Raw genomic sequence first — 14,419 nt, forward strand, 5'->3', positions numbered from 1 at the left:
GGCATTTCCTTTATGCATTTAAGTCATTTGAAGCAAAAGCAAGTAGAAAACGAAGGCAGTTTTAAATTAATCTTGTGCTCAAGATAAACCACGTTGGCTTAATCTTGCTAATGTGGTAAGTCTTGACTTTAGAATTATTCTTCTCATAGATTATAATGGGCCATTAGTGGACCTGCATTCTGTGGTAGAGAATAAATTCTACTGACTAGACATGCTAGAAACTGTTCCAACTGATGTATTATTCAACGTACTTGTTCTATTATTTCTAAAAGTGTTGAATCAAGGAGTCACATTATGTACCCTAAAATCCAGGTACACATCATATTAGAAATGAACTATAAAAGCACACCATGTAATAAACTTTGCCCCCAGAACCTTACTCATGCTGGCTGGAACTTTCACTTCTGGCTTGGTGTTTCTCTTGTCTGACTATGTTAGTGAGGTTGACTTAAGCCTTTATTTCAGCAAAATATGCTTTGAATAAAAACATAGTTTTTCTTTTCTGATTTTATCAGAGAGCCTTAGAAATTATGCCCATCCCACAGAGATGTAAGATTCTGTGAAATTGTTACAATGTTTGAAAATGAATGAAAGTTAGAAAGAAAATATCAAATGAACTAAAGTGGGCCATCTAGTAATTATTATTCACTTGCATTAATATAATTCTGAAGTCCTGTTTGATTGAAATGTTGCTTAAAGTAACTAAGTGTATCTCCACAATGCACCACTCACTTAGTTTTTCAAACAAGATATCACTTTTAATACTACAAATTATGGTCACACCTACATGGTACCATAGTGCCATATTATCTTTTTCTGTCCTACAATCATTCTCATTTTCTTGAACACTTCCAAACTCCTCTACATCAAGTATAATATGACAAGTATTTGCTGGTTTTGTGATTGCAACAAGTTCCCATCCTTCCATGCCTCTTATATTGGTAAACACAAGACAAGTTGTTTCTTAGGAAATTGAAAAGCATACATCATTAGGTAAAGTTATAATTTTCTAAGTGTTTCTTTTTTAGATGGAATCAACTCTCTATGAAGGCCAATCTGATGCTATAAAACCACATGATTAGCTGCAGAATAGACTAAGACTCTCACTTTTGGAGGTGGATTTCTTTAATCTAATTTGGCTTATTTGCATTGTAAACCAGCACATTCCTCTGCTTCTCAGCCCTGTTGTCCTTGTTACTTGGTTTGTCAAATCTTCTAGACCTCCTCTTTCCTTTTAGTTGCTGATAATTGTGATTCTTCCCATCTCCCCTTGTGTGTAAAGGCACTGAAGGATGTTTGGAACATCACTAGCTGCTGTTCATGGCTTTCTGAGGGTTGTCGTTGTAATTTGGTAGAAGGATGGTTCTTTCTAATGTCCTGGCCATTTTGGTTAGAGAAAATAGCAAGGGGCAATCCCCCAGTGTGATCATTTCTTGGCGTTGTGTTCCCTAAAGTCTCTTTTGCAGATGGAGTCGGTTAGGGTTTGTTGAATGCAGGTTTCATTTCCAGCTCTGGCGACAGGAGGGAAGTCAAGGATTGTTGGGTCTGAAAGGAAGAATCAAATGTTGATCACGAACATTAAACCATGACCAAAGAGCAGACGAAAGGGTCTCTTCTTTTTCTGTTTTCTCAAACCTGTGTTGTAATGACAGTACGGTTTTGTGTGTCTGTGTGGTTTCGTTTCTGTTCTGTTTTTGATTTCTCAGGAAGAGGTTTAAACATGAAGGCAACCCTTTTAGGCGTTAGCATGGCTACAGATGAAGCACAGCGGCCTCTTTTCTTTTTTCTCTGCTTCCATTTAGGCCTATCACATAATTTAAGAGAAAAAAAATTTTTCATCACAGGAGCTCTTGACTAAAGTATGGGGGAAAAAAAAACCAACAAAAACACCTGATCAATTTTGTTTTTGCAGCACGATATTATCAAAGATTTAAGAAACAAATTTGCCAGCCTCGGCGAGAACTCTCTGGTAACAGCATAAATGTCTGTGTCGGTTGCTTTTGATTTGAAGGTTTCCTTTCCTTTCTTTTTCTTTCTTTCTTTTTTTCATTTGTTTGAGCCCATTTCTCCCTCCCCGCCCCCTCCTTTCGGTTCTTTATTTCTCATATTCTGTAATGAGCAAGCCTTCATTTTTTAAACCTCTTCCATCTCTCAATGTCTATTTTCCGTACTCTGGATGGAAAGTTGACGGCAGCACAGTTGTCATCCTGGCTACTGCTGCAGCACCTACTGCCCTAGGTCACATATGTTTTGGCCGTTGTGTTAACGGACATGATGCTGATTGAGCGTTTCATGTCCCATTGACTAAGCTTCTCTACCACGCCATTTTGATGGACGCGCTGTCACAGGGCTCTATGCAACTTGCATTCTGCAACTTATACTGCTTAGTTCCGTCTCAATTCTCCAGCGAACTGGATTGCTCAAGTGAATGACCATACCAGCCTTGAACTCGCTGTGCCTTTATATTTTCCTTACGATTTCCTTCTTTATGTTCACAGCGGTAGCTTAAGTGGAAAAGAACAAACACCAGCCATTGCTCTAGCGACACCATACAGTCTCTTTTGTTACCTCCTCAGAACACAAAATATAAAGGCACATTGCTTCTCTTATCCTTTGGGGGGCAGTCGGGGCGATCCGTATCATAAATCCACAACTCAGTTGAAGCCTACCTTTTTTATCCATATCAGCTTTCAATTTTGCTTAAACTCCAAGACGTCTGAGTTAACGTTCTTTTTGTTTTCGTTTTTTCTGTAATTCACTGGTAACTTGCAACTCGAGCCATTTGCTGAGCAGTATCAAGTTATGGCCATGACCTAGGAGATTGCCAAAAATAAATGACCAACTCTATGCACAGATGTATCAATCGGAACGTGCAAGTTTCAAAGATGAAGTGTGAAACAGGCTTTGGACTGATCAACCAATTAAAATTGAGAAACAAAATGCATCCTGATAATTCAATACTAAAAGTATATCTGGAAAAAAAATATCAAGGGAAAAACAAACAAAACCAAACCATGAGTTGAATATGTGCCTATCTGTTTTGATAACATTGTTGGTATTGAAATGGTCCATAATGTTGTCATAGAGCCCATACATGAAGAGATAACTAGAAATGTGGTCTATAGAGAGCTGATCTGATGTCTGATGGCCACTACATAAGTGATTGGGATTTGTGTTCAGGAAAAGGAAATGGAAAAGCAGAAGCTTCTGTACCAGCAAGCCAGACTGCATGACCGCGGGGCTGCCGAGATGGTTCTCCAGACCTTCAGTGCCAGCAAAGGTAAGGTTTGTGGCTGTCGCCCAGAGGGCACCATTCAGCACCGGGAAAGGTGAGGTTTATCCAAGTCCCACCAAGAATGCTGCTTAGAGCCAGCGAGAGTGAGGGTCATCCCTGCCCTTCCTGCCACCCACCCACATGCTCCATTCACGAGATACAGATACAGATACAGATACAGATACAGATACAGATACAGATACAGATACAGATACAGATACAGATACAGATACAGATACAGATACAGATACAGATACAGAGTTTGTGTTCTGATAAATCTTTATTTACATGCACCAGACAGAGGCCATGCCTAGTCCTCAGACGATAATTTGCTGAATTTTGATAGAAATGCTTAGAATTTAAAAATATATCATTTAAAATAAACAAGAGATCTCCTACCTCATTAACCAGCCATTTAAAGACTTATTTTTCTCATGTTAGTGACATCTTTGTGAAAACACTTTTAATTCCTAAATATAACTTAAAAGTTGTGAAAATTAAATCACGTAATACAATTAGTCAGACACAACACGCAATTGAGTTAACTTCTGTATAGTCAGAATGTACACTCAGAACAGAAGGGTAGAGCTTCTGTGGGCTTTCACTATCAGATATATTTTTATGCACTTACCTACCACCAAAAAAGAAAAAAAACTTCAAAATTAGAATTTAAAAGAAAAACTGTTATTTTCATAGTCTCTTTCATAGCTTGTGTCCATGGGTGGACTTGGAATGTCTAACATTAAGTGAGGGCACATCATCTCAGAAAAACAACAACAACAACAAAAAAAAAAAACACCTCACATCCTTTCTTATATACAGCTTCTAGTCAATTTTCTAGACTATGTATTTTATTTTGTATATTACCTACAAGCCTATATACATGTGAGCACAGGGTATATAGGTTAAATAATGAGGAAGGACTGAATGTAGTTTGGATGTGAAAACGACACTTTCAATGTTACTTGGACTCAAATGGGAAAGGTAATAAAAACAGGGGGAAAGTACTGCTTTTATAGAAAGTAATATATACACTATTAAACCCTCTTGCCCCAAGAAGAGGTAAAACATATAGAAAGAAAATACAACCAACGATGGACAACTATGTTCTGTCATTTTTCTACTAGCTTAAAACTGAAAACCCGCCACATAAAAAAAGTTTATGCCTATATTGAATGTGACGCACGACATGATGAAAGTTAAAATGCACTCTTGAAAGTGGGCAGTCCATTTTCCATCAGGGGAACTTTAAGTAGCTCACACTGGTTTAAGTGGTATCTTAAAACAGGAAACCAGGAAAGGGAATAACACTTGAAATGTATATAAGAAATACTCAAATTAATAAAAAAAAAAAAAACAGAGTAAGCTTTGAAAGCATTAGTATTTTCATGTCTCGGTATTCCAAAATCAAGTTTTCTTACTATTCTTCCTTTTTATATTTTCTCGAATACATTACACAGAAAGTAGTAAACATGTTGACAGTGTGAGCTTGCTATGGTGTGATTGCATTTATGCTTTCTGGTACACACATCAGTGAGCCCCTTTCCATAGCAGAGATTATGTGGGGTAAGAAGGATTTAAAGCATGGGTTTTGAGGGATTTTTGTTGTTGTTGTTTGAGGTAACATAAGTTAGCACTCAAGGAGGAATGATAGGAGTTCTACTGTTTCTGTATTTTTAAGGTGAAACTGGACCAATGGTGGCTGCCACTTTGAAGCTGGGTATTGCTATTTTAAATGGTGGGAACTCCACGGTGCAGCAGGTAACTAACATCGTTGAGGAAGCCACGTGACACAACTTCCTGTTTGCCTTATAAAATTCATTACCACATATTTCTTGTATGAAGTGCTAAGTTTCATAATGATACTTTTTTCCCAATTCTTCATGTTATATGACAGTGTTTGCCTTCCTATCTGTCCCTCCTGTCCCCTCCCTCACCCCTTTGCTCTAATGGTCTCCTTTTCCTCCACACAGACCTCTTTACTTTTATGTAGCTGAGCAGTGTCTTCCCCTAATCCCTTGAGTATGCCTCTGTTATCATGTATGTATAGATGTTCCCACCTAGAAGTGGGATTTTTGTTTGATAAATTGATCACATATTGGAATGACGTTATTTACTACCCATTATTACCCTTGTCCTGTGGGATGGGATGGCTCCACAACCCAGTGTGTGGTTAGAGGCTGAGATATTTGCCCTCTGGTCCCAGTCCCTCTTAGGCAGAGCAATGGTTCTTTGGTGCTCCCTAGCTTTGTGTGAGAACATCATACTGCACAAAGCCGTCCTAAGAAAAGAATAAAAATCTCAAATTCAGGGTATGCGTTCTATGGAATGTATATCTGTATTGCGCATCATAAAGTTGAAGGACTCCAGCCTATACTGAAACTCTGCAGACATAGTTTTGTGATGCTTGTAACAACAATCTGACGATGAGACAGACCTAGGCATTGCTTTAGCATGTTTTGAATTCATGATGAGCCAAAATATTGATTCTGGACTTTGATAATGAAGAAGAATCTCCGAACAGGCCAGTGGTTCATGGTCTACTCCAGATTCTAAGGCGGAGATGGTAAAAACTGAGGTTCTTACCACATCAGCACGAGGCTACTCCAGGTCTCCATCGCTGATGCTGCTCACAGAGCCAGATTTTTCCTGGAAACCTGTGCAATATCCACACGAAAGCTTATGTGGAGGAGACATCTGAATGTCTACGTAAGCAAAGGCGGGAAAGAGTTCCCAGTGTTGTTCTCCCAACATGGTGCTCTGCTCATGGCTGTTCTTACACCTGCCAGTGTGTGCCAGTCTCACCTTAAATTGTTATCATTATTTCAGGGGGAAAATAGTCACACAAAATTTGTGCACATGGACTTCTTTGGTTGAGAATAGAAAGCATAATTTGACTGTTTATTTACATATGCTTTGCTAGTGCATGTTATGTATACATCATGGTGGGTTTCATTAGGACACATGGATATGTATATACAATATCTTTTGATTATATTCAGTATTGTTACCCTCTCTCGTCCCCCTCCCATTCCCTCTGTTCCCCTTCCTCTTCCCAACTAGTTTCCCCCTTTGCATTTCTATCTTTGACTTTTGATGGCCCAGTGAACTTAATTAGGGTTTAATTACTCAAAGGAACACAGGCAACTTGCCAGTAGCCGCACCACTGAAGAAAATGGTTCCGAATCCTCCTCCGGCCATCATTAAGACCCTTACAGAAGGATGGCCTTAGTCAGTCCCTCACCTCCTCCATGATATAATGTTGACCGTCGCAATTTTGTGCAGGGCAGGGCTTGCAGAATACCACATAGCCAGGGGATGGTGCTCTCCAATCTTCTAACCTTTCCGGGATCTCTCCAGGTCTCTGTGCCCTCTTCTGTGATGTTCCCTGATGGTATGATAGAGATGTTTCACTGAAGGCTGTGTCCAAGAGTCACATATTCCCAGGACTTGGACCAGTTATGAGTCTCTGCATGCTTCTTTACCTAAAAAGTTAACAACACATTCGTGCTGAGCAGCTATGTGGCTTCTCTGTTTCTGTAGAAGATGCTGGATTACCTGAAGGAGAAAAAAGATGTAGGCTTCTTCCAGAGCCTGGCAGGCCTCATGCAGTCTTGCAGGTGAGGATGTACGGTTGGTCCTGCCTTGCCCAGTGGCTACAATTCAAAGTATTTGTTTGGCATTGCAGACAGTCATTAGACAAACGAAAATCGTTCATGAACAGAGACTTTAAGAGGTGGACAGGTGGTGCCCTATTACCTGGATTTTAGAGCACTGGTAACGTCTTAAGTACCATGTTACTTAGGGGGTGTCTTTAGAGTCTGTGGGCTTTCAGAGCTTTCAGAATGAAGTACATTCTCCATACTGGAAAATAAGCCCTAACTTTGTTTTAAGACAAGGGAAAATTCTATTGAGTACTATTTGGCAATTTGGGGGTCATTCCCTATGGGGGCAATTCTCATTTGTTTTTCATGGTAATCTTTAACTATCTCACTGCAATAGTCACTTCTATTTTCTACATTATTTAGAAATATTCAGAGAACATTTGACCGTCAAGCCCGATACAGGCTCAATGCAAGCAGTTCCAATGGCAGAAACACACCGCTCATATTTCTGCACATCATTTAACACTAATGTTCTCTCTGAGCTGAAATCTGTGAACCCCGTACTGACTTTCACATAGACGATTCACTGTGGGCTCTGGGGAGAGAGCCTTGGTCCGCCTCTAGGAAAATGAGTATTGACTGAAGTGGATTAGGAAATGCTCTCAGCATGTTACCGTGGAGTGCCCATTTGAGGGCATTTTGGTGGGTCGGGGTTTGCTATCCCGAATAAAGAAAATGACCTATTTGCCCCCATGCATGTTTTCTTCCTTTTTATTGTAGTGTCCTGGACCTGAATGCCTTTGAGAGGCAAAACAAAGCAGAAGGACTTGGGATGGTGACTGAGGAAGGATCAGGTATTGATCACTTCAGTGGAAAGGATCCCCACCCCCAGATGTACTCATTTGCATGTACAGTTTCAAGCAGGGAGATGGATACCACGCTTAAGAGCTCCTCTGAAAGTCCACGCGGGCCACACCTCTAAAACCTCTATTCTGCATCAATGAGGACACTACTCTCATGCCCTTTCCCCTAGTTGGATAGTCACAACGAGACAAAAGACTAAAGAGTTAAAGACCCTTGTTGGTAAATTATCAACCACATAAAAATGCCTTTGAGAAGAGATGACATTTCACATTCGCTGGTCATTTTAGCAAGCTGCAGGCTCACTTTCTCCCTTTTTAGGACAATCATTTATCCCTCCCATATCTCCCCTCCCACCGGGCCCCAGCTCTCCCTGATTTACCCCTCTCTCATCTTTTCAAGTCCAGATCTTGGTTGATTAAAAAGGAAAGCAAGTTGTTTTCACATTTGAATAATTGTGGTTGCTTTATTCAGACAAGTCCCAGAATCCATGCCATCTTCAAGTATTTCCATCGACAGAAAGATTGCCGCGCAGTGCCCTGAATGCAGGGGCCAGCGGTGGTACCTCATTCATTTTAGGAATATTCATTAAGAACAGTTATCTTCAGTTTGTTTTATTTCAGTTGCTTTTTATTTTTTTGTTTTTTATTTTTTGTCTGACTTTTAAGCCATTTAAGTGTCTGTGGAGAGTCCTGCCTCCTTTCTGCTGTGTCTGCTTGATCTCAGGTAGACTTGTCCCAGTGGCAGAGGATTTGTTTTGGAACATTGCATTCTTTCCTGGATTAATTTTATTTAAAACAAACAAACAAACAAACAAACAAACAAACTGTTGTTCCACCCGTTGTTTGTACATTTTCCTGGCCATCCTGAAATATCGTTGAATGAACTAATCTTTTTATGTCTGTATTTTTGTTTTCAACAATAGGAAAAATAGCCACTCCTTACTCTTCCCCGCCTTTTGTCTCTGGGACACATTGTTTCCCTGTGAGGCCTATGGGGCTTGTATGATATTTAATCTGTGATGGTTTTAGAAGTAGATCAGGCCATAAACTTCAAGCCATCTGGTCCTATAATCCAGCTTTCTCCTGTCAAGAGGATCACCAGAACCATTCTAAACCTTCTGATATTTTCTTGCCCCAGGGCCCCATGGGAGAACAAAGGGATGCTAGAAACCTCATGGTGATTCCCTGCCTGCCTCTAGCATTTCAGAGCCCTGGGTGTTTTTCAACTGTAAAATACCAAAGTTTCGCTCCCCGGGTTAGAATTTGAAGTTGATTTAGTTCCCCCTGCACTTATTTAGAGAATGCCTTAGCCCCTGAACAAAATCTAGTTCAACTTCGTTCTCTGTTTCTGTCCACCTCAGGCACCTGGGACATGGCTCATTGGTTAAAGTGCTTACCTCCCCAGTGTCAGGACATGGGTTGGATACCCAGAACCCACATAAATGCTGAGTGAGCATGGAGGCATACCTGGAATTCTGACCTCAAAAGGGAGAGACGGGGGCTCCCTAGGGCAAACCAGCTAGCAAGACCATCTAGCTGATCACTGGGTTCGACTGTAAGACCCTGCTTCAATCAATAAAGGGGAAGTGCTGTTAAAGATGATTCCCAGTATCAACCTCAGGCCTCCACATGCGTTTGCACCCCTGCACATATGAAGAAATTCACTTCCACACACACCTCTGTATACATGGATACACACACACACACACACACACACACACACACACACACACACACAATACACAAACAGAGCAGGAAGTAGAAAAAGAAAATCAATCATTTCCAACAAAAGGAAAATAGACACCCAGGGAGCTTCCTCCTGGGTCAGTAAGATGTGAATTAGAAGATTAGAAGAGCGGGGGTTTTAGTTTCCAATCAGAGAGGCCATGGCAGTAGTCACTAGGGTGTAAGCTTTATATACATTTCTTATTATGGGGTGGGTTTTGTCTCTGCATTATTTTTCATATCACACACGAATTACCTGGATTAATGGATCACTCCTATATTCTATTTCGTTACAAATAGTAAGCGAAAAGCCTGCTTTCAACTTCTTTCTCTTCTCCATTTCCTTTTCTTTCCTCCACTGTCATGTGTACCTCCTTCCTCCCCTCAGTCATCACTCATGAGCCTGGTAACCATGGTAACTATTAAAACCAGGTGGCTGTTTGGTTGTTTGCTTTTTGTCTGGGGTTACCTGTGTGTACATATTTGTTAGTAACTGTTTTGTTCATATTTTTTTTCCTCTTTAGTGTCTGTTTTTGGCCACTAGATGACTTCATGTCTATCCTGCATTCTGTTACTTTGTTTAACATTTATAAATGCAGCCGTCTTTGTTTCTTTTTGTCTGATTTCCCTGAAGTTGAAGACTATTCACATACAAGACATGAAGGAGCCGCAGGATTGAAATAACATAGTTTTAATTTGTTCTCTTGTGTTTCTTTCATTTACACAATGGTCCTCAAGGGCCCAGTGTTTGCAACTTCGAGAATGAAGTCCTAGGATGTATGCGCCCACCCCTCCGTGGCGTGTCCATCATGAATATACTCTGGCTTTATGACTGCATCAAGTGCATGGCAATCTGCACTCATCAGGGGCAGCGACCCATGACCAGCCAAGTGTACTCTGTCACTGGCCTTCCAACAGAACATCTACAGAGTTGTCTTCTCTTTCTTTAAAAATATCACAGATTTAAAAAGTCCTTTGCCATCAAAGCTGATTTTCATCCTTGAGATTCAATTAAAAAAAACAACTCAGAACAGGGTCACCATTTTGGACTTCAAAGAGACAGTGTTTGTAACCTCTGAAGGTCAGTGCAGGAACGAGGAGGAAAATGGGGTGGGGCCATTTATATACTTACTATTTATTTACTTTTAGTGGAACCTAGTATATGTCAACTAGGCTTTTTGAAGCAGGAGACGTCCTGGAACATTCCACTGATCCCTGATCTTTGAAAGCACTGCCCCATCTCTAGCCCTGCTTCAAGAGTTATTGTAGTCACTCTTGGTTGTGTGTCTGTTATTCCTGTGCTCAACCAATTAGTTTGTTTAATACTCTATAAACGCAGAGAAAACGCAGAGCTCTTTGGAGAAGGAAAAATTGGACATCCTTCTGAAAAATCTCCATCCTCTGTTTGAGGCTCACACCACACAGGCCCAGCACTGGGGGAACAATGGTCAGATGCCCAACACACTGTTTCCATGCAGTGACACCTGTTCCTGGTAGAGATCATATGACCACAGTTACAAAATTCACAAGCTCGCATGAGAGAAGATTCTCTGCCCAGAGTTCCTCCAGTAAGGGAAGCTATGGGCAGGGTGTTATGGGTAAGAAGACAGATGAGTCAGGAAGGTGACTTGATGGTGGTGGATGTCACACAGCTGTGTCACAAGTCTGAGGGGGCAGTGTGGGCATACCACTTTATTTTGGTGAGTCTATGTATTCCATGAGCTAAGCCATTTCCCTTCCTTCCTTCCTTCCTTCCTTCCCTCCCTCCCTCCCTCCCTCCCTTCCTTCCTTCCTTCCTGCACTTTTTATGGAAGCTTCAAAAATTCTTCCTTCTTTTTTTCTTTTTTCCCTGTCTTCCTTTTTCTTTTACTTTTCTTGTTTAAAGTTTTTACTATTATTGGTGCTCTTCCTAATCTAATCAGGAAAATGGCATTAGGAGCGGTGCGTTAGTTTTGGGTTTATATATCAAGATTTTGGACGAATGCTATGCATTCTTGTTTTCATACTGTGATTGTTTCCATGACTGCTCCTGCCTCCTCTGCTGTTTCTGCTCTCTACTAAATGTCTCCCATTCTGACAAAGACCTCTACCACCCAATTAAAAACAATCAATCAAGCAAACCAAACCAAAAAAACCAACCAACCAAACAACAACAACAACAACAACAGCAAAAGAAAACAACCAAAATAAAACCCAGAAAGCCCTCAGCAACTGTATTTTGTGGCAGTGTGGTATCCTCAGTATTGCCCTTTCTGCCTGTCTGTGTGTTTTTATATTGATATAGGTTCCTACCAGTGGCATTCTGCCAGCTGGCCATAGTGGTGTACACCTTTAATCCAAGCTCTTGGGAGGCAGAGACTGGTGGATCTCTGTGAGTTTGAGGTAACCCTGCTCTACATCCTGAGTTCCAGGATAGCCAGGACTACATAGTGAGACCCTGTCTTGGAAAAACAAAGAAACAAATGAAGGAGCAGACAATGCCTATATGAATATTTCCATCCCATCCTCAGAATTTTAGCTTGTTCTTTATCAGAAGCCTTTGACCTCATCATCAGGAGCCTGAACATGTAGGTTTTATTCTTCCAAAGACTCCTCTGGAGTACAGTGGAAGAGACTGTTTTGGTTTTGATCACTGTGTGGATGTAATAGCCTAGAAAAAGCTTTGAAGTTGATCTGATTCTATAGAATTTCCTTGATTAAAAATAAATACCCCCTGAACATTAAATTTCAAATTAACTTCTCCAATCTCAGCTCAATTTAAAATTATTTACCCCGAAGTTTTAATATTTGTTAAGACTGCCAAATTCATTTGAGGTTGAAGTAACAAACATTAACTTTTAATTAATTAAGCAGAAAGGATTCTATTAATCTCGGAGGATTGGCTACCTATATTCTTATATGAAGTATTTTTATTGCTTCATCATGTGCTAGCTTTCTCTTTTCAAATTCCACTCACAAGTGAATCCTGGTGTCCTATATACTTTATTCTTCCCCTTGCTTTTACGAAAGACTTTGATGTTGGCTCATGAAACCAAATACCTTCCCTTTTAAACCTCTAAAGCACTTAGTGGAATCTGAATATCTGAATTGTGCTGGTGTCCTGGACATGGAAGGTGATGATTTTTGAGAATTCCATATTATGTAGAAATTTACAAGCAAACAATTTCGGAATGGCCTCTCTGTATGAGTGGACTTGCTGGAATTTCCTCCAGCTGGGGTCATGACTTATCATAACGGGGGTGAAGTGTAAGTCTGTGAAACCAGGGACTCCCTGTAGAGGAGCAACACATGAGAGTTTAGTGTACAGAATAGGAGCAAGAATTGTGAGTAACCTAGTCAGATTGAAGAGATCACCTGATTAGTGTAGACTGTAGAGAGTTAATGATGTCAGTGTCAAAAGCCCAAGTCATGTCTCAAAAAGAATAGGAAAGAGTTGATTCTTGAGCCAACCCTAAGAGACTGGGAACAGTTTTAGTTCATTCCAGTACCATAAATACCACACCCCAGTGTGGTAACAGTTTCATGAAGTTTTTTTAATAGTTACAGAACAAAGAAAGCCATAGATTAGAATATTATAAATACATTGTTGGAAACATCGTGTAGGTGGGTTTCAGAAAAGCGAGGAAACCTCTGCTGTAGGCCTCAGCTGTTATCTGGTGCCATCTTGTTTGGATGCCAGTGGTCTGCTTGTGCAAAGGATTTCCCTAATCATTACAGTGGTGTAAAGTCAACTTAACTAGTGATTTATGGGACTGAAAGAGTGTAAGATGGTTTGGGGCTTTAAACGTTCTAGCTCCCCACAAATCCCAGATGTTCTGATTACATCAGTCATTTAGCCTTGTAGACTGTTGAACATGCAGTCTTCCCCCTTTTGTTGTGAGGGAGGACTTCAGTTTACAGTGGGAAACCTTGGCAAGAGACCCTGCCAAGAAATTTCTGTTTCTTCCTGTCACCATAGCAGAATCTTAAATAAATAGCATTGTGCGCAGTGTTAGATGTCACACCTGGGGTGAAGGCCCTAAGGTCACTTATAGAAGAATATGTCTAAGGGGCTCCCCTGACATTAAAGTACACTGTGTACTCAGGAACACTACTATAATAAACAGACCATGAGTCCTCCAAAGACAGTGGCTAGCATGATGATAGACTGTAAAGGCATCTTCAGAGTGGATGGTCCATCATTAGAGGAGTGTACCTGTTTATCTGGAGAGCATTCTCACTGGGTCGATGCATTTGGACCAACATCTGCAGCATTGCAGATGAAGGTGATCACTGTCTAAAGGGAGGGAGGTCAGCCAGCATGCTGATGAATAAAAACCATGAAGAAAAGTGGGAATTTCAGGGAGAAAAGTGACCAACCACGGAGATGCCAACATTCTGGCTTAAGAGAAGCAATCTACCAAAGTCTGGAAATTTTGCATGTGGCTACTTCAAATCACTTGAATAACCAAAGTCACTCTGCTATCTCTACTTTTTATTGTCTTGGCCTCTAAAATAGAAACATCCTGTATACACAGTCTCCCACTAACTCAGTTTTAAGAGATGTGTTCTGTGGCATTTGTAGATTGTTACAGATGCAGCCCACCCAAACACACTGTTTCAGAAATGTAGGCTGTGTGACCTGGCTTCTAGCTTTGAAGCTTCACATCCGTTCCTTGTCATAGTTCAGCTTCTATTGCTGTGGTTAAGGACCATGACCAAAACAACTTGGGGAGGGAAGGGTTTATATAAGCTTATAACTCTCATGTCATACTCTAAGGGTTTACATGACTTATGTGTCATACTCTATCACTGAGGAAAGTCAGGGCAGGAACTGAAGACAGGAACCTAGAGGTAGACCCTGAAGCAGAGGTCACTGAGGAGTGCCGCTTACTGCATTGCTCCTCAGCTACTTGCTCCCAACCTACTGTCTGCTCATGGCTACTTCCCACGGTGGGCTGTGGCTACCATTA

At 40.7% G+C, this 14,419-nt stretch overlaps 1 protein-coding gene across 17 annotated transcripts in view; it reads left to right on the forward strand.

Annotated features, from left to right (window-relative positions):
• Nucleotides 1–14,419, forward strand: part of Ryr2 (ryanodine receptor 2) — a 585,615-nt gene that overhangs the window by 517,253 nt on the left and 53,943 nt on the right. For 10 of the 17 annotated variants that reach the window (NM_032078.3, NM_001191043.3, XM_063276756.1 and 7 more), the window contains 4 exons: nt 3,181–3,280; nt 4,956–5,035; nt 6,818–6,894; nt 7,660–7,733. In NM_032078.3, the coding sequence (NP_114467.2) occupies nt 3,181–3,280; nt 4,956–5,035; nt 6,818–6,894; nt 7,660–7,733 (331 nt within the window). Of the gene's footprint in view, nt 1–1,912; nt 1,970–3,180; nt 3,281–4,955; nt 5,036–6,817; nt 6,895–7,659; nt 7,734–14,419 lie in introns of all 17 variants that reach the window. The other 7 variants (XM_063276749.1, XM_063276751.1, XM_063276752.1 and 4 more) reach the window with 1 other exon arrangement.

Source organism: Rattus norvegicus, chromosome 17 (genome assembly GCF_036323735.1).
Source record: "Rattus norvegicus strain BN/NHsdMcwi chromosome 17, GRCr8, whole genome shotgun sequence".
NCBI classification, from domain to species: Eukaryota; Metazoa; Chordata; class Mammalia; order Rodentia; family Muridae; genus Rattus; species Rattus norvegicus.